Source organism: Microtus oregoni, unplaced genomic scaffold (assembly GCF_018167655.1).
Source record: "Microtus oregoni isolate MIOR12 unplaced genomic scaffold, Mior012 000021F_ref0000039, whole genome shotgun sequence".
Taxonomy (NCBI): domain Eukaryota; kingdom Metazoa; phylum Chordata; class Mammalia; order Rodentia; family Cricetidae; genus Microtus; species Microtus oregoni.
In genome coordinates this window covers 11,080,301-11,097,730 of record NW_024543080.1, presented here as the reverse complement: position 1 = coordinate 11,097,730, position 17,430 = coordinate 11,080,301, and the positions used below count along the sequence as shown (strand labels likewise).

Below are 17,430 nucleotides of genomic sequence, written 5' to 3'. Positions count from 1 at the left end.
AAAATTATTTATTTATTTATTTGGTTTTACAAGGCAGGGTTTCTCTGTATATCCCTGGTTATCCTAGAACTCACTGTGTAGACCAGGATGGCCTCAAACTCACAGAGATCCGCCTGCCTATGCCTCCCAAATGCTAGGAGTAAAGGTGTGCACCATCACCATGCCCAGCTAAAACTTATGTTTTAGTTTAGTTTGGCTTAGTTATTTTTAGTTGTGTTGAGATAGGGTCTTGCTTATGACACCTAGGTTTGTCCTGAACTATGTGCATGGCCACTACTCCTGCTAGACTTACCAAATCTTTACAACCTCAATGTAAAGCTTTTTTGTTTTAATTAATATTTTTTCCTTTATTTTACATATGGACCAGTTTTCTCTCCTTCCTCTCCTACTCACACCTACCCGCCCTCCCCATCCACCCACTCCTTCTCTGTCTCCATTCAGAAGGCCCATAGGCAGATCAAGTTGTAGGACTGAGCTCCTCCCACTTTATAAAGGCGGGGCTGGGAAATCCAGCATGGGAACAGGGTCCCAAAAGCCAATTAAGTACCAGGGACAGGTCTTACCAACAGACCAAGCTACCTAAGTGTCACATACATACATGTAGAGGGTCTAGGTCGGAATAGAGCTATAGTAATAAAAACAGCTTGGTATTGGCATAAAAACACATGTGGTTGGATAGAATCACATCGAAGACATTGATAGAAATCTACATCCTATGAACACCTGATTTTTGACAATAAAGCCAAAAATATATAATGAAAAAAAATAAGCATTTTCAACAAACAGTGCTAGCATAACTGGATGTCAACATGTAGAAGAAGGGAAATAGATCCATATCTATCTCCATGCACAAGACTCAAGTCCAAGTGGATCAAAGACCTCAACATAAGTCCAGTTACACTGAACCTGAGAGAAGAGAAAGTGGGAAGAAGCCTTGAATGCATTGGCACAGGAGACCACTTTCTGAATAGAACAGCAGTAGCACAGACACTGAGATAACAATTAAAAAATGGGACCTCCTGGAACTGAGAAGCTTCTGTAATGCTAAGGGCACTGGCAATAAGACAAAAACCGGTAGCCTACAGAATGGGAAAAGATCCTCACCAACCCTATATCTGGCAGAGGGCTGATCTCCAAAATACACAAAGAACTCAAAAAACTAGGTATCAAAATACCACATAACCCAATTAAAAAATGGGACACAGATCTAAACAGAGAAATGGCTAAAATACACTTAAAGAATTGTTTAAGCCGGGCGATGGTGGCGCACGCCTTTAATCCCAGCACTCGGGAGGCAGAGGCAGGCGGATCTCTGTGAGTTCGAGACCAGCCTGGTCTACAGAGCTAGTTCCAGGACAGGCTCCAAAGCCACAGAGAAACCCTGTCTCGAAAAACCAAAAAAAAAAAAAAAAAAAAAAAAAAAAAAAGAATTGTTTAACACTCTTAAATGAAAATCAAAACAACTCTGAGATACCATCTTACACCTGTTTTTGATTTCTTAGATTAAAAACATTGATTTTTCTCCTATAAAGACTGCATGTTACTTTCTTCTCCTTGGTATATTATCACTGCCAGTACCATCACTACTGTATTTGAAGCACATTGTTCACTTCAAGCAACCACAAAGCCTACTTTGAACATGAGAAACTCTGCTATCAACAGAGATAATGTCTAAAGGATTTATGGGCAGACAGAAGGATGAGTCATAGCCCAGAAAAGACAGTGCGCATTATTACTCTATACCCAGCTATATGCAATTTAAATTTATCAAGTTATTTCTGCACTTCTCCATTTCTTAATTTTTGATATTTCATAGGTAACTAAAATATCAAGAAGTTAAACTGCATATAAAGAGGAACTACTGTATTCAAGAAAAAGAACTACTAAGATCATAATATTTAAAAAAGTTCTTAGCAGAGTCGATGGGAGGCATTTGGAGTTACTAACTCATTTAAACTGAAGGCAAACCTCTGAGAGATGTGGTTTTTCTGGCATAATAAAATCTCTAAAGTTTTAACTGATTTTGAAAAAGACTTATAGCCTCAAATGGAGAATGGTTTATATATAAAAAATGACATTTATCAATCTTTTACACTAATATAACATTTAAATGTTAATTATTCTCAGTGGATAAAATCTAAAACTCCTTATCACTATGGATCATGTATTAACAAATCATGACACTACTGTAATATTTACCCACTAGGCAGAGAAAAAACAAGTCAAGAAGAAAAACATCAGGAGGAGAGACACCTAAGACAGACACATGTTTATGCAAAACTGCTGAATCTCTTGCTTCTTAAAGAGATACTAAGAAAAAAATTAGATTTTGAGCATTACCGTGGGAGGAACTCTTCATGAACAGGACTGCTTAGGGATTCGACAGTATCTGCTGCTTCAAGATACAACTGAGACAGAAAGTTAAAAAAACAAACAAACAAACAAAAAAAAAAACAAAAAAAAACTATGCATAAAACTTAAATCACTAAAAGAAAAAAAAATCCCTGCTTTTCTCTGATAGTTATTTAATCATGAGAAGAGATAACAAAATGGCAATTCAATGTAAAATATCAGAAAAATGTTTATAATATATATTCTTAAAAAAACCTGTGAAACCTGAAAGAACTGTTACAAAGTAATTCAACTCATGTCACTCATCCATCCCAAGGGGAATTTGCTTTTTAATCTTCAGAGGAAGTTTAACCTCAAATTCTGTTTTTTGTAACTATAGAAAACCTCCGGAAGTCCTATTCAATTTTAGTTACATTTGAATAAGCAGTACGATTAGTTTGAGAAGAAAGTACCCACTCTGGACCTACTTTCCAACTGGATATGTTTATGTCATCTTTAACCACATACATAATTATAGAAAAAAAGATCCGGGAAAACAGTTTCAACATTTTTAGTACAAAAAAGAATTTACTTCAATAACAATTAAAAGAATCCAGTCTTACTCATATTATAAACAACTCATTTTAAATTTAAACATAACCAAATGTTTACCTTTATTAAATAACTACATTAATAGCATAATTTATATTTCATATGATGTTAACTTCCACCAATCAACTTGTTATCTATTTAAAATAATTTAGTAGGAAAATGGTGCATGTGGGTGCAATGTTAAAAACTCAAACAGAAAAGACCTGAAGAATGTGTGCACACTTTTTGCCAATTAGTTTCCTTCTGGTAACAGATGGAGTGTTTTTAGTGCTTGTGATTTTTTTTTTTTTATCTTACATGGCTCTTATATTTACACCATTCATACATCCTCCATCTTTAGGTGATATCAAAAATGAAGCCTAAAGGTTTTCGATGGCAAAATTTCTACAGAAGTTCAAGAGCCCAAGTGAATGAAAGAAAAACTATAGCATAGAAAACTTGTTATTTTTATTTTATGTGATAGAAAATACATCTTAGAGAACAACTGGTTTATATCCCAACAGACAAAATATATTCACCTGGTAGTTCTGACTAAAGAATTAAGTTTTAGAATTTTAATTATGAAATTATGTCACTTGCCTTTTCTTTTCTAATATATTTATACATTATAATTAACAATACGTTCATATTATGGATAGAAATACTCAACTTAAAATGTAAAGAAATAGGAAAAAAGTGAACTAACCCATTGGCACAAAGGAGAAAACTTCCCTGTCACAGCTTTTAATACTTCTTGGCTGGCAACACCCCCCACTGCTGCAGCAAGTGGGGATAAACAGCCTTGAGCAGTCCACGAGAGCCAGTGCACAATGTCATGATTCACTTCAGGCTGAAACACAAACCACAGACCACAGCAATACGAACAGTATTCTCACGGTACCTGTGACTTCAATGACTAATTACCAATATTATTAGAACTTAACTTCAAACAAAACCCCCAAACGACTTGATTTCCTTCCTAAATAAAAATATTTTAATCTCATGATAAAAATACCAATTTTCATATTGCCTTAAGAAGCCTTTTTATTTACTAGCCTCTATTCACTTTATTCGCTTTTCTGACTGTAGTCTATTCTATCATTTAGAGTAAAATGATTATCTTCAATTTATAGTTTTTGCTAAAAGAACAGTCCTACAAAGCTAGCTATATAAAAAAATAATTGGAATTTTAAGTTTATAAAACTAAAGAAAAAACTTTAACCCAAAAAAGAATAAGTAAAGAACAACCAACAACAACAACAAAAATGACAGAACAAAAACGATTTCAAAAAAGGTTTTCTATTTTTTCTTTTTGCTGTGTGTATATATATAACCTTTACACACATATATAACATCAAGTATACATCTAGAAACTAAAACTTTAAATTTGTGAGGAAACACTGAATTCTCATTTTGAACACTGCAGAACAGTAGGGAAGGGGAAATCCTCTTAGGAAGGTACCAAGTTGTGACCTGTGCAGAAGGGACTCCTGTGGTTCTGAACTCGCTCCCTGGAACAATGGTTGAGAATCATCCTCAGAAAGGTCTTCTTCTTCTTTTTAAATCAAGTTGGACTTTTGTTGTTTTTTGTTAATACATCTCTAAGCCCAAAGGTCTCCCGATCTACACTGGCTAGGCGAGCACCCTGGAATCAGTATGATCCATGTCTGTGTGATGGGAGGTCCACCTGCACTGCAGAAGGAAGCAGATGGCACAGCTGGAAAGCTGGGCATGAAGGATTCCTCTGCAAGCATTTCACCAGCACTGAAAGCTTCTGCCTCACTGCTCTCTACCCAAGCTCAGAGCCCCAGAGACACTGTAGAAACCACAGCCACTGTTTGGGCATTTCTCACGGCTGTGCCTGTAGCAGGAGAGCACCTCTCATGTCAACAGCATCTAACCAGAAAGTCCTAACTTCAGCTGAGAGAAACAGTGTGAGCACTGTGACTCCAGCCTTGTTGTACTACTCAGTATGAGCACGCAGAGACAAGAATTCAGGAAGCAGGAGTCAGAGAAGCACAGACTTTGTGAGAAGGCCAGGTGAGGACCGAGCTGAAGACAGCTTGTCCCAGTCTAATCTCCCTGGAGTTCAGAGAGAAAAGAACTTACTACACTCTTGTCCCCCACATCAAGCACACTGCAAAATGATACGCCCGAGGGAATAAAAAGAAGCAACTCCACCTACTAACTCTTCAGCAAGGAAGAAACATCATCCTCCTTTCTGTTGTTTTGTTTTAATTCATTATCTACTACACCAATACCTCCTATTTCCTATCATATCTTGCTTTCTATCTTTTCCTTACTCTATCATCTTATTTCTTAATTTTTAATACTTTTACATCTTAACTCATCCTAATTCCTAAAGTATTTCCTGTCTTCTATTAGGTGTGTAATTTATATTCTAATTGACTTGTTTTAAAAACTTTATGCGTCTGGTTTGCTCTTGAATTGTTACTGGCATTACTATGGTCAGCTCTCCTTGAGCAGCAGTGAGGATTAAGAGTTCAAGAGAATTTCCAGATACCATCATACAAAGCCAGAAAAAGACGTATCTCCCAACAGATGTACAAGTGAAATGTATAAACACAGAAATATGAACAGCAAGACAACCCAGTAACTGAAATCAAAGAAAATCAAGTGGTACTAGAAGTAATGCAGATCAGTTATAACACAGATGTTGTGGGATAATGCTCTTGTACACTGTGAAGATTTGTCACTTGTACTGGCTAATTAAAATGCTGACTGGCCAATATCCAGGCAGGAATATATATGTATGTATAGGCGGGGTGACCAGACTAGGAGAATTCTGGGATGAGATGTAGTTACCAGCCAGATGCAAAGGAAGCAAGATGAGAATGCCTTACTGAGAAAAGGTATCAAGCCATGTGGCTACACATAGATAAGAATAATGGGTTAATTTATGTTGTAAGAACTAGTTAGCAATAAGCCTGTGCAATAGGCCATACAGTTTATAATTAATAAAAGTCTCTGTGTGTTTGTTTGGGACTGAATAACTACAGGACCGGGACAGAAACTTCCATCTACACACATAAGTGATGCAGACCAGAAATTAACACAGTAGAAATCAAAATAATGACACGAAGAGTTAATTCTGTGGAAGGATAAACGGTTGACATACTGCCAAAATGACCAAAAGGAAGGAGAGGGGAGGAAACTCAAATCACTAAAACTAGAGAAGAAAACAGTGTGTTACACAGAGAAAACTGAAATGCAGGGAATAGGAAATACCTATAAAAATATACTGATAATTTAGGAAATCTAGAAAAAATGAATACATTTCTAGATATCTATGACTTATCAAAATAGAACCAAAAGACACAAAAGCAACTAAGTGGGTATGCAATGAGGAGAGAGAGTGAAGCAGAAGCAGATGAGCGTCCCAACAAAACAAAGCCCAGGAGCTGCTATACTGAAGGAAACTATAACCTGCCAAATTATAAAACTTTCAGAAGAGCACAGAAGAACTTTGTGGCCTTGGTTAACATTCATGGTTGTGGATGTAGTTCAGTGGCAGGTGCCTGCCTTGCATGATAAAGTCCTGGGATTGAAGTTATAATTGCAAAATTCTAAAGTTTTTAGAAATAAATGGGCATAAACTATTAGAAAAAAAGGATAAATAAGTAAAAGAGAATATTTATAGAATGTGTTTGAAAAAAAGACTCAAAAGCTAAAAATTATAGAAACTCTAATCGTTAAAAAATAAAATAATTAAAAATGTACAATAGTCATATAAAAATATGCATAAATTCACTGTTACTTTAGTGAAATGCAGATCAAATCTAGGCAATACATTTTTAAATAGTAATGCTGTTATATCAGAAAGGAAATATAGAGTTCTGAAGAGGTTGCTGCAACTGAAACTGAGCCAGACCTTGTGAGAAAGCAAAACTGTCTATTTTGAAAACACATAGGGGTGGGTATAAAGTGTACCCTTTTATTTTCAGCAACCAGAAGGTAAGGAGAGGTGAATCTTTCTGATTTTGAGGATGGTCTACATACATATTGAGTTTTAGACCAGAGAGAGCTACAAAGTCTCAAAAAAGGGGCGATTTCTCATTTTAATCATCTTCTTTTACATGTATTACATGACTCTGTAATATCTTTCTAGGTATCTTAACAAGAGAAATGAAAATATTTGTTTATATAAAAATCTCTATGTATTTGTAGGAGAAATTTTTAAAACAAATTTGTATTCACAGAACAAAACCAACACTATTATAAAATCAAAAGCAGCAAATAAGAATTAAATGCCACACAGTATTCTAAAAACCGTATGAAACCAAGTTATGTAATGTCCAAAACACCTTGCGAGTTTATCTAATTTATAGATACACAAAGTAAAATAAATGAAGCAAAGAACTAGTTTAATGACAGAGAATCAGTAGGCAGCACAGGGAGGTCTGAATGTAGGGAGATATTTATACAGAGGACATTTAAGCTATAAACAAAACTCGGTCAACCACAATTTTGTAAGTATTTACCTTCTCGTCCAGTGTCTCACTTATAGATATTGTTAGTTTCAACAGTTCATCTGAATCTTGCCGACATCTACAATTATAAAACAAAATACCTCAATTTCAATCTTTTGAATTGCCACCAAGGTCATATTCAAAACTAGATCATAAGATACATATATAAATAAGAAAAAGAAAATCCACTTGTATAAAATACAACGTGTTTTAGCTAACTTCAAAGTTACTCTCTTATGAATCTATTACTTCAAAACACGGTCCTCTAAGACAGCACATGAGATTTAGATTTAAACCTATAAGGCAAGAAACCTTTTGTAATTCCTGATTTAGGCTAGAAAATATTACCAGAGAGTAACAGTTCAACATCAGCAGGTTTTGGTTTAAAAGTTACAGATTTTAAAGTCTTCAAATATGAAAAGCTCCCATGCAGTAAGATAACATTCTTACACACTGATTTTTCCACTCCTACCAATAAATGAACCACAATGGTATGTTTACGCAGTTTTCATAAAAAAGAGAACAGTTACCTTAAACGAAAAGCATTACCTGATATTTGGCTTACGATTATAGTTTTCCTGAAACTGGTCCAAGGCAAGCATAGCGGCATGAATCTGTAAAGGTGCCTATTTGAAACAGGAAAAATTGTCTAGCATTTGTTAAGTGCTATGGACTAGGGCAATTTTTTTTCAAGTATTATTTACTTTCACCCTTACAATAAGAAGTATAAGATGAATGCCATTAGAAAAGTTAAATAACTTGACTTCAAAAGTGTAAAGTACTTTAAGACATTTCCAAATGACTCAAGTTTACTAGGTGTCCACATGCAGCATTAGCTGAACAAAGGAAAAACTTTGTACAGCCAGGTGTGCTGACAAAAACCTTCAATCCCCACACTCAGGACGAAGGTAAGAAAGCGGATCTCTTTAGCCTAGTCAGCAGAGTGAGTTTCAGGGCAGCTGTGGCTATGTAAAGACCCTGCCTAAAAAAACCAAAACTAAAACCATTCCAAAAAGCATTTATACAAGAACACCTAATCTTTTTATATTAAGGGTTTATAAATTTGGACACTGTTAATTTCTTACTTACTTTAAAAAATTCAGATTGAGTGATATAAAGTAGAGTGTAACATGTGTCTAAGGTTGTTTTTCTTCTTGTACCACATAAAACCCTGTGACCAGTGAAATGGCCTACCACCGGGTCTGATGACCTGAGTTCAGTCTCTAGACGGGTGCTGTGCCACCCCGACTGCCCACCTCCCACCGCCCTTGCACACAAAATGAATAAATGTCTAAAACACATGGCTAAGAAAATCTTGTATTAACATCCTACCCACTACTAGATTGCTTTTTAATTATCAAAGCTGACAAGTTACTGAAGTACAACTTCATTTTATTCGAACATAATTTAATGATAGAAATTTAAAATCCCATCTACAACTCTACTACCTGCAAAGTAAATATTTACCTCAGGTTTGCTAAAATCTGCAATAAGGCACTTGGGATGTTTGATCTGCCTCTCCAGGGATTCCTAAGAGAAAAGAACAGTATTATTTCACAGAAAATTGAGTGATTTATTTCACAAAATATGTCAGCATACTCACAGCAAAGCCTTCTCCAGGGCTGAAAATGAGTGAGGCTGGACTGACACATTGTTCACTAATATCTTATTACTGCAGCAAAACCCGGCTGTTCTACATAGCCACTTCAGAAGAATTAGTGAAAATCTTTACAATTCCAATTTTTTAAAAAAACTTTTCTATTGACTCTTTGCGACTTTCACATCATGTACCCCAATTCTGTTTACCTCAGGGTTTCCCTATGGTTCCCCCATATCTTCCCCTTGTTCCTGCCAGCCACCCATGCAAAAGAAAACAAAACACAGTAAACAAGTACAAACAAAACAAAACAACAACAGAAATATCTCATTGCTTCTCCCTCTTTCCTGCCTCTCCAACACCTCTTCTTCTGTCCTGGTGGCCCTGGAGGCTTCAGTGTGCCCTATATTATATCTCTTTGTCCCATCAGTTTTATTGGCAAATGTTCATGCAATGTGTCACCAGTCTGGTTTAAGGCTTTGTTCTAATGTAAAAGCTACCATGTATTCTGATATCATCACGTAACTAAGACTAGTTATGCCTAGTAAGTCTTGGGTACATATTCTGAGTTGCAATCCTTATGGGTCTAAGGTAAGAATACACAGGCAAAGAAATGAAAAAAAATTGAAATTAACAATTTGATGCACAAAATTATTTAATTAGGAATAGAGCAACAGAAATTATACAGAAGCAAACCTGACTAGCTGCCCCTATTTTAATTGGCTTAACTTTGATTTGAGCAAAGTCTTGAAGAAAAACAAACAAAATCAAAGAAGTTAAAACTTTCAGAATGTGAAAAAGCTCCCTAAAGCCTTTAACATCACACCATCAACAGCCTGGCAATTAAAACACGCTACACGTCACTGAGAGGCAGCATGCATGGTGCTCTGTCATTCTAAGAAACAAGAGTCTATACTCAAATTAGCAGCTAATGATTTTCTTTCACTACAAATCATCAAGGGGATTATGCTAAATTTCAAACATAATACAGATTAAAACTGTAATGACCTGAATTAACAATTGAGTAATAAAACAATAACAATTTGAAAATACATTATCTTTTACTTCTATGATTAAACTCACTATTTAGGAAGGTATAGCTCCTTTTAGATATAACCACATACCTCAATCATATTCTAGTTATAAAATTGTATAAGCTTATGTATATTTGCCTAATTCTGCAGTATACAGGGCTACACATACTAAGGAAGTTTGTGAGTCACAGCCCTGTCTTTTTTTCAATATGTTATTTTTATAGTATCAGTGTGTCCCTAAGTTGTTTATATTTTCAAGTTGGTTATAAATTTAAAAAAAAAAACCAGTTTGTTTTTTAAGCTAATTGGAATTAAGTAAGCATTTTTTTTTGTGTTGTTCTTTTTCTAAAACAAAAAAAAATACTTACAAAGCAAAATGTTTTAGGAGTCTTCACTTGCACAGCTATGCCTCCATGTAAATATGGATCCAGTTCTGTAGTATCACCAATGCTGAAGGAAAACGGTGACACCACTGGGGGAAAATAAACATTACACATGGGTATTTAAATTTTAAGATGTTTTATCACAAAGATATTATTCTCTATTTATAAAAGTAAGATTCTAAAACAAATCTTTTTTATTTTTTACAGGGTTGGCAATTTGTTAGGGGTCATACCAAGTACTTCTTCCAATATGGGCTCTGGGACTTAAAAATATTTGAGGAAAACCAGAGAGTAAAGAAGTTTGAGGTTCTTACTATAAAATATTAAAATATATTAAAAATATCTAGATCATGCTAATAAAAATTTTACTGGTTCATGAACATATAAAAGGAAAAAAACTGAGGACCTGAGAAATACATTCAAGTACACAGAAACAAAATAAAGTGGTAAATAAAGATAGAACCTTAAACCAGTGGAGGGAAATAGGATTATTTAATAAATCTTTAAGAAAGCAGACCACTAAAGAAAATATCCCATGTGGCTAATTTTAAATATTAAAAAGATGCCAACTTGAAAAATAGATATAAAAACACTGGAGAAAAATTACTTTTAGAACCAGGAGGAGGCTCTTGTTAAACACTCAAAATGTGGAAAGCCTGAAAAAGTTTGTGATTAAAAAAAAAAAAAAAACAGATTGCATGAAAACAGAGCTTCCACAGCAGAGTCAAGAGACACTTATTATTAAAGAATAATGTTCATTATCAGCATTAAGATAAACTTTAATGTCAAGTAGTACTCCTACTGTGGCATTTATCTTTTGACTTTGCTGGGCGGTTTACTTTCATGCAGTTTCCTTTTTTTGTTTTTGTTCAAGACAGGGTTTCTCTGTAGCTTTGGAGCCTGTCCTGGACCTAGCTATTGCAGACCAGGCTGGTCTTGAACTCATAGAGATCCTCCTGTCTCTGCCTCCCACAGTGCTGGGATTAAAGGCGTGTGCCACCACTGCCTGGCTGCAGTTTCCTTTTTTAAGAGTCCTGGTAACTGTTAAGAATACGGTTCAGCAGGAAACTAGCAAAACATACGATTCACATTAAAGAGAAAGAAAACAGTGCCAACCAAAGATTAAGATATTTAAACTCATTTATAATATGAAAATGCAAAAAGCTACAACACACAGGTACTTTCTGTGCAAGAAAGTATAAGCAAACTTCCTATTGACACAGAATAAACCCGTGATGGATGGAGAACTACTGAGAGGAGGAATAGCCAAGGATGTGTGAAAACTTTACATACTCAATCTACTTTGTTATTGGATCATTTAATAATCAAAAATTAACCTAAACAGTAAGTTCCTCTATACTTACCACACAAGTTTATAACACTTATAAATATATGAGCAAGTGGCCAATAGTAATACATTAAATAGAAAAGTAAGCAGACACTAAGCTTATTTGCTTTTTTAAAATTTTTTTGAGAAGGGAGGAAATCTAAGGCGGTGTTCACTCAATCCCATTTTCAATGTGTACATACATATTTACACATATATTTATATATATAGTATATACACATATGCTGTTCTACAATAAACATGTATTACTTTTAGCAATTTAACATTTTTTGCATATAACAAAACTATCTTAAGGCAGTAAATACCAAGTAACAATGTTAAAATTTGAGCTTTTTAACAACAGCTCAATTAATAACTTTCACTCAAAAGTAATTTTTTGGTTAAAAAAAAAGTGTGTTTTAAAGTAAAAAACTTTGCCTGGCAGTGGTGATGCACGTCTTTAATCCCAAATCTCAGAAAGGCAGATCTCTGTGTGTTAGAGGACAGCCAGGACTACACAAAGAAATCCTGTCTTGAAAAACAAAAACAAACAAATGAAAACCCCTGCAAAGCAAAATAAATAAAAAATAAAAACTTCATTCTTTGCTATCAGGCAACTTTTTCCTATATCTGCAGCTCCAAGAATCTGATCTTATCATCACAATGAAACACTGTATCATCACCAATGTAAGCAAATATAAACCTAAATTATCAAGCTTCCTTAAACAGATACAAATTCATCATGTTCTGAACCTGCACTTAAGACAGATGTACTCAAACATCAAATTGAAAAGTTTGCTATCAGCAGGGTGAGCAGAGAGCCCATAGAGGAGAAAAAGGTTATCTGACAGCTTACTTCACAACTGGCTAATATTGAGAATACATAATTTCAACCACATAAAATAAAACAAAAAAATCTATAAAAATGTTACTCAATAAATGGGTCAATGAGCTAAACAGTTTTCAAGAAAAAAAAAATAAAAAATACGTCAATATATATTTTTAAATGTGTTCAACATTTTTAGTCATCAAGGAGTTAGGAATTAAAACAGAGTCACAAAACAAACAAGCTAAAAGTGAAAGAAATGATGATAAATGCTGGTGAGGATGAGGAGAAAGAGGACCCTTACTAAAGGGCCATTATGTCAACTGCTGCAACCACTCATGTTCGTTATTTATCAAATTCCCTAAAGAGAAAACTGAGTCATTGTCCTTCAAATATATAAACATGACACAAGGTTAAGTTGCATGTTGTCTAGCACTGTCTTTATGTCTTAAATACAACTACAGGTAAAACACAAATTATGTAGATTGATACCGATATGAATTATCTCAAGTGGGCCAGATAAAATGTCTGGCCATCTTTCCATTTAAACATAAATATTCTCTAAGCTCTGCTCTTAGTATCTTCTCTCTCCTTTGAGCAATAATCTCTAAGTCCGTCAAAAGGAAAAAGACAAGGAAAAAAAAAAAAAAAGATTCCAAACTTGTTGGCTTATAAAACCACTCTTACTCAAGGCAAGGAACACAGCACACTTTTGACAATCTTTTCCACTGACCAAACCCTACACGACTTTATACACTCCTAAAGTAGGTGGCTCAAGTAGGAATCTTTGCTTACCTAGCATTTTTCATAATTGTCTTCTTAAATGTTAGTATTTAAAATTTCAACTTGTATACTCTCATAGTGTATTTCTTTACTTTCTTCCTTTTAATAATACCTCTGTTTAGCATATCTTCCCTTGTAAAATGATCTGAGGCTAAAAGAATGACTCATGTCCAAGGCGATGTGCTCCAAAAACTGAGTAAAGGATGATTATAAATATGCTGAATAACAAAAAGGGAATTAATAACACACATTACTTACCAGTTATCTGTTGTACAGATCCATTTAAACCTGTCATTCCATTAATTTCTCGAAATGTTAGGAACTGTCCCGTCTCAAGCTTGTGAGGATGATTTTCAAGGCATGTGACAATGCCTGGATTAGCCTAAAAATCAGAGTACCATTGACAACCAAGTTTGTATATTTTCTTACTATTTGCAAGTTTTTAAAATATTAAAAGTTAGCAGCCTATACCTAACAATTTTATTAAAATCAAATACTATAATCATACTTGCGTTATGTTTGAAATGAAAATTTCCTTTGGTTCTTCTCCTGTTGTATCTGAAACTTCAAATTCCTCACCAAAATCACAAAACAACCTGGACCAAATTCCATGTACATCTGCACTAATAAACTGAAAAGAGAAAAATAAATTTGCTTATGTTAATAAGAAAAAACCTACCTCAATTATATTATATTTCATGATAACTTCATTTATAATGAAGTACATTCTCTGAAATGTAAAAATAATCATGTATAGAATGAGTCATCTATAGATCAGTCTGGGAATTAAGAAATGTGGTATTTGGTGAGTGATACCTGAGAAAAGTACCATCATTGTATCCCCATTGCTTACTCCAGGTTATTTCAGAAACAAAAAATCTGGCTTGGTCATAAATTTCAAGTTCCAATACATAGGAAACAGTTATCTTGGTTTAATGGTTTATAATGAAATCTCATTATTTTACAGAAACAGAAATGAGCATACACTTAACCAAAAGCATTAGTTAGTGGAAATAAGTTAGTGTTAAGGTACAGAGGTCAAAGTGCAAACCAAACCATTAAGGGTATATATGAGGTTGTTTAACACAATTACAACTGCTTTATGAAAAGTAATTTTTATAATAACAGCACTGTCTCCATCTCAAAAATCTTTAAAGATACTATTTCTTTGTGCTTAAAGCTCTTACTACAGCTTTTATTCAGTTCTAAAAATATGCGGTCACAAAATTTGTATGACAATGGAAGGACTTAAAATGTTTAATATTAAGAAAGGTCACATATTTTCAGAAGAAAAATCACACATTATGTAGCCAATAATATATGCTAATATGTAAATAAATGTGCCATTGGGACAATGTAACACATAGAAAAGAGAACATGAAGTATAAATATTGGAGGGTGAGGGAGGACTGGAAGAAGTCAATGGACAAAGTTATGCAAGAGATAAAGCTAATTGTCCCAGTTCTCACCATCATGGATATTTGTTCTTGGTGGGAGATAGCACATTCTACAGTCAAAGTGTAAAAGCCAGCATGGAGGTCTCCAGCTGTAGAGTAGCTACTCTGTGTAGAATTAACTGAGATTTAAATACCTGGACCTTGTTAATTTGGCGTGTGTGTGTGTGTGTGTGTGTGTGTGTGTGTGTGTGTGTGTGTGCGCGCACGCACACTCGCATGTTTGTTTCTAAGTTTTTTCTTTGTTGTTTTTGTAGACAGGGTCTTACTACCTAGCTTGGAACTTGATATGTCGACCAGGCTCATCTTGGCACTCAAAGTTATCTACCTGCTTGCTTCTGCCTCCTTAGTGCTGGGACTAAAGGCTTGCACCAATATGCTTGGCTACTTACAAACTTTTAAGGTATAAAGTTTATTTTTAAAAAATCTTACTTATGACCATACACATAAAGACTATTTATATAACAGTGAAAAGCTCCAAGTTTTAATATTAAAAATATTCTTCCTAAAAAAAAAAAATTCTTCCTTTAGTTAAATGCATCTCATTATTAAATTATGTTACCTTAATGGGAGGGCAGTGAGAATGGCAAAAGTCATTGATCTTCTTTTGTAATGTCAGTTTCATCTCAGTCAATACTATGCACTGTTGAGAATAAAGACCAGAAAGTACACAATTACTTTTATAAAATACAACTTTCGAAATAGAAGCATGTCAATTCTAACTGCCAAAGAATTATAGGTATCCTCACAAGATAGTTACTATTCTCTGTTGTATTCTGTTCTAGGATTAATAATTATAGAAGTACAAAATGGAAAATAAAAGTAAAGAGAACATATACTCATATTAAATAAATTCCTTTACTACAAAGGACTCACAACTGGAAGCAAACCTTAACATCATATATTGTGTTTGCAGTCTCCCAAAAAAGATTGAGATTTCTGTCACTGTCCTGCAATCACTAATATAGCCACCAAAATATTATTTTCAGACAAGCTGAAAGAGTGACAATTATAATTTTTAAAAGATCTTGGTAATAAATCTCTAATTTCTGCATTCAACAGTTTTACAAAATAGCTTTGCTTCACATTAATATTAGCATTACTGTATTATTATTAATGTATCATATTAACAATTTAAATATTATACAATATTATTTAAGACAAATACTTTTCAATGGTTAATTTTTTATTGACACTATGATACAAGTAGGTGTGAAAACAAGATTTTAATATAATTAATTTATACTTATTGAGGCCAAATACTTTCTTGTAGGCAGAGCTCTTAACTGCTGAGTCATCTTTTCAGCCATAACTATTAATATTTTTTAATTAAAAACTAAGTCTATGGTTGGTTTTATTTTTGCATGCCTGTCTGTGCACCACTTGCAAGCCTGGTGGCAGCAGAGGCCTGTGATTCCCTGGGTTAGAGAAGGTTGTGAACTGCGATGTAGTTGCTGGGACTCAACACCCAGGTTCTCTGCAAAAGTGCACTTAACCACTGAGAAAATTTTAGAACACAAGATTTTTAATTTAAGGATCATTCTTCCCAGAATTGTATAACTTGTACTTCTGCCAATATGATATAAAAATTCTTTTTTTATGTAGATTCTTGCTGACATGTTATCATTTTTAAATAATGACTTTCTAATTGCGGTGAGATTTTTGAAGTTTATTTTGCTACTTTTCCTTCCTTCCTTCCTTCCTTCCTTCCTTCTTTCTCTCTTTCTTTCTTAACATAGTGGTCAAAGAACACACAGTATTTCTTTTTCCTTTGAAACAAGGCCTCATGTAGTCCAGGGGAGCCTTGAATTTGGTGTGTAGCTAAAAATCATGAGCTTCTGATTCTCCTGCTTCTATCTTCAAAGTGGCAGGATAACAGACATGTCTTATATGTAGTTTTATCTGACGCTGGGACTGAAATTCAGTTTCGCCCATATTAGTAAACAATGTAGCAATAAATCTACATGCCTAATCTCCACTACTGCAATTTTGTGAATGTCTCAAGATTTGTTTTTATGTCCTAATACATAATATATTTTAAGGACTGTTTCATGTGCTGAGGATGTATATTCTTGTTGGATGAAATGTTCTGTAAATGTCTGCTGCTCAGTACATTATCTATAGTACTTCAGCACTGTTTTCTGTGGGGGGACTGAGAAAGGGTATCGTTACTATGTACAACTGGCAGGCCTTGTACTCACTCTTTACCCAGCATTTAAGCTTGTGACAATCCTTCTTTGTTTGCCTCTCAAATAACAGGAATGAGGCATGTGTCACCACAACCATCTTGCTGTGTGTGATGATCTTCCAATGATGAAACTGCAGGGTTCAAGTCCTCCTCTAATACTGTACTGGATCCTACTTGTTAGATATTACTACACTGATCCCTTAACTAAATGGCTATTTTCATCTTACAGTTACTCTGTTTAAGAATACCTACTCCTGCTCACTTTTGGTTTACATCACCATGCACGTGGGTGTGCGTGTGTATGTGTAACCCTGTATGTACATCTGAAAGCCAGGAGAATCTTCAAGTGTCTTTTTCTATAGTAAGAGGACTGCCGCATTGCCCTGACTGAGCCAGAGCTCACTAGTTCAGCTACTATGGCTCGGA

General features: G+C 34.5%; 1 protein-coding gene across 1 annotated transcript in view; it reads right to left on the bottom strand.

The window, feature by feature from the left end:
* Positions 1 to 17,430, bottom strand: part of Uba6 (ubiquitin like modifier activating enzyme 6) — a 66,885-nt gene that overhangs the window by 37,164 nt on the left and 12,291 nt on the right. The window contains exons 7-15 of the mRNA XM_041671237.1: positions 15,379 to 15,459; positions 13,871 to 13,993; positions 13,621 to 13,744; positions 10,412 to 10,515; positions 8,880 to 8,942; positions 7,962 to 8,038; positions 7,425 to 7,491; positions 3,629 to 3,772; positions 2,341 to 2,408 (exon numbers count right to left, since the gene is read on the bottom strand). Of these exons, the coding sequence (XP_041527171.1) occupies positions 2,341 to 2,408; positions 3,629 to 3,772; positions 7,425 to 7,491; positions 7,962 to 8,038; positions 8,880 to 8,942; positions 10,412 to 10,515; positions 13,621 to 13,744; positions 13,871 to 13,993; positions 15,379 to 15,459 (851 nt within the window). The remainder of the gene's footprint in view (positions 1 to 2,340; positions 2,409 to 3,628; positions 3,773 to 7,424; positions 7,492 to 7,961; positions 8,039 to 8,879; positions 8,943 to 10,411; positions 10,516 to 13,620; positions 13,745 to 13,870; positions 13,994 to 15,378; positions 15,460 to 17,430) is intronic.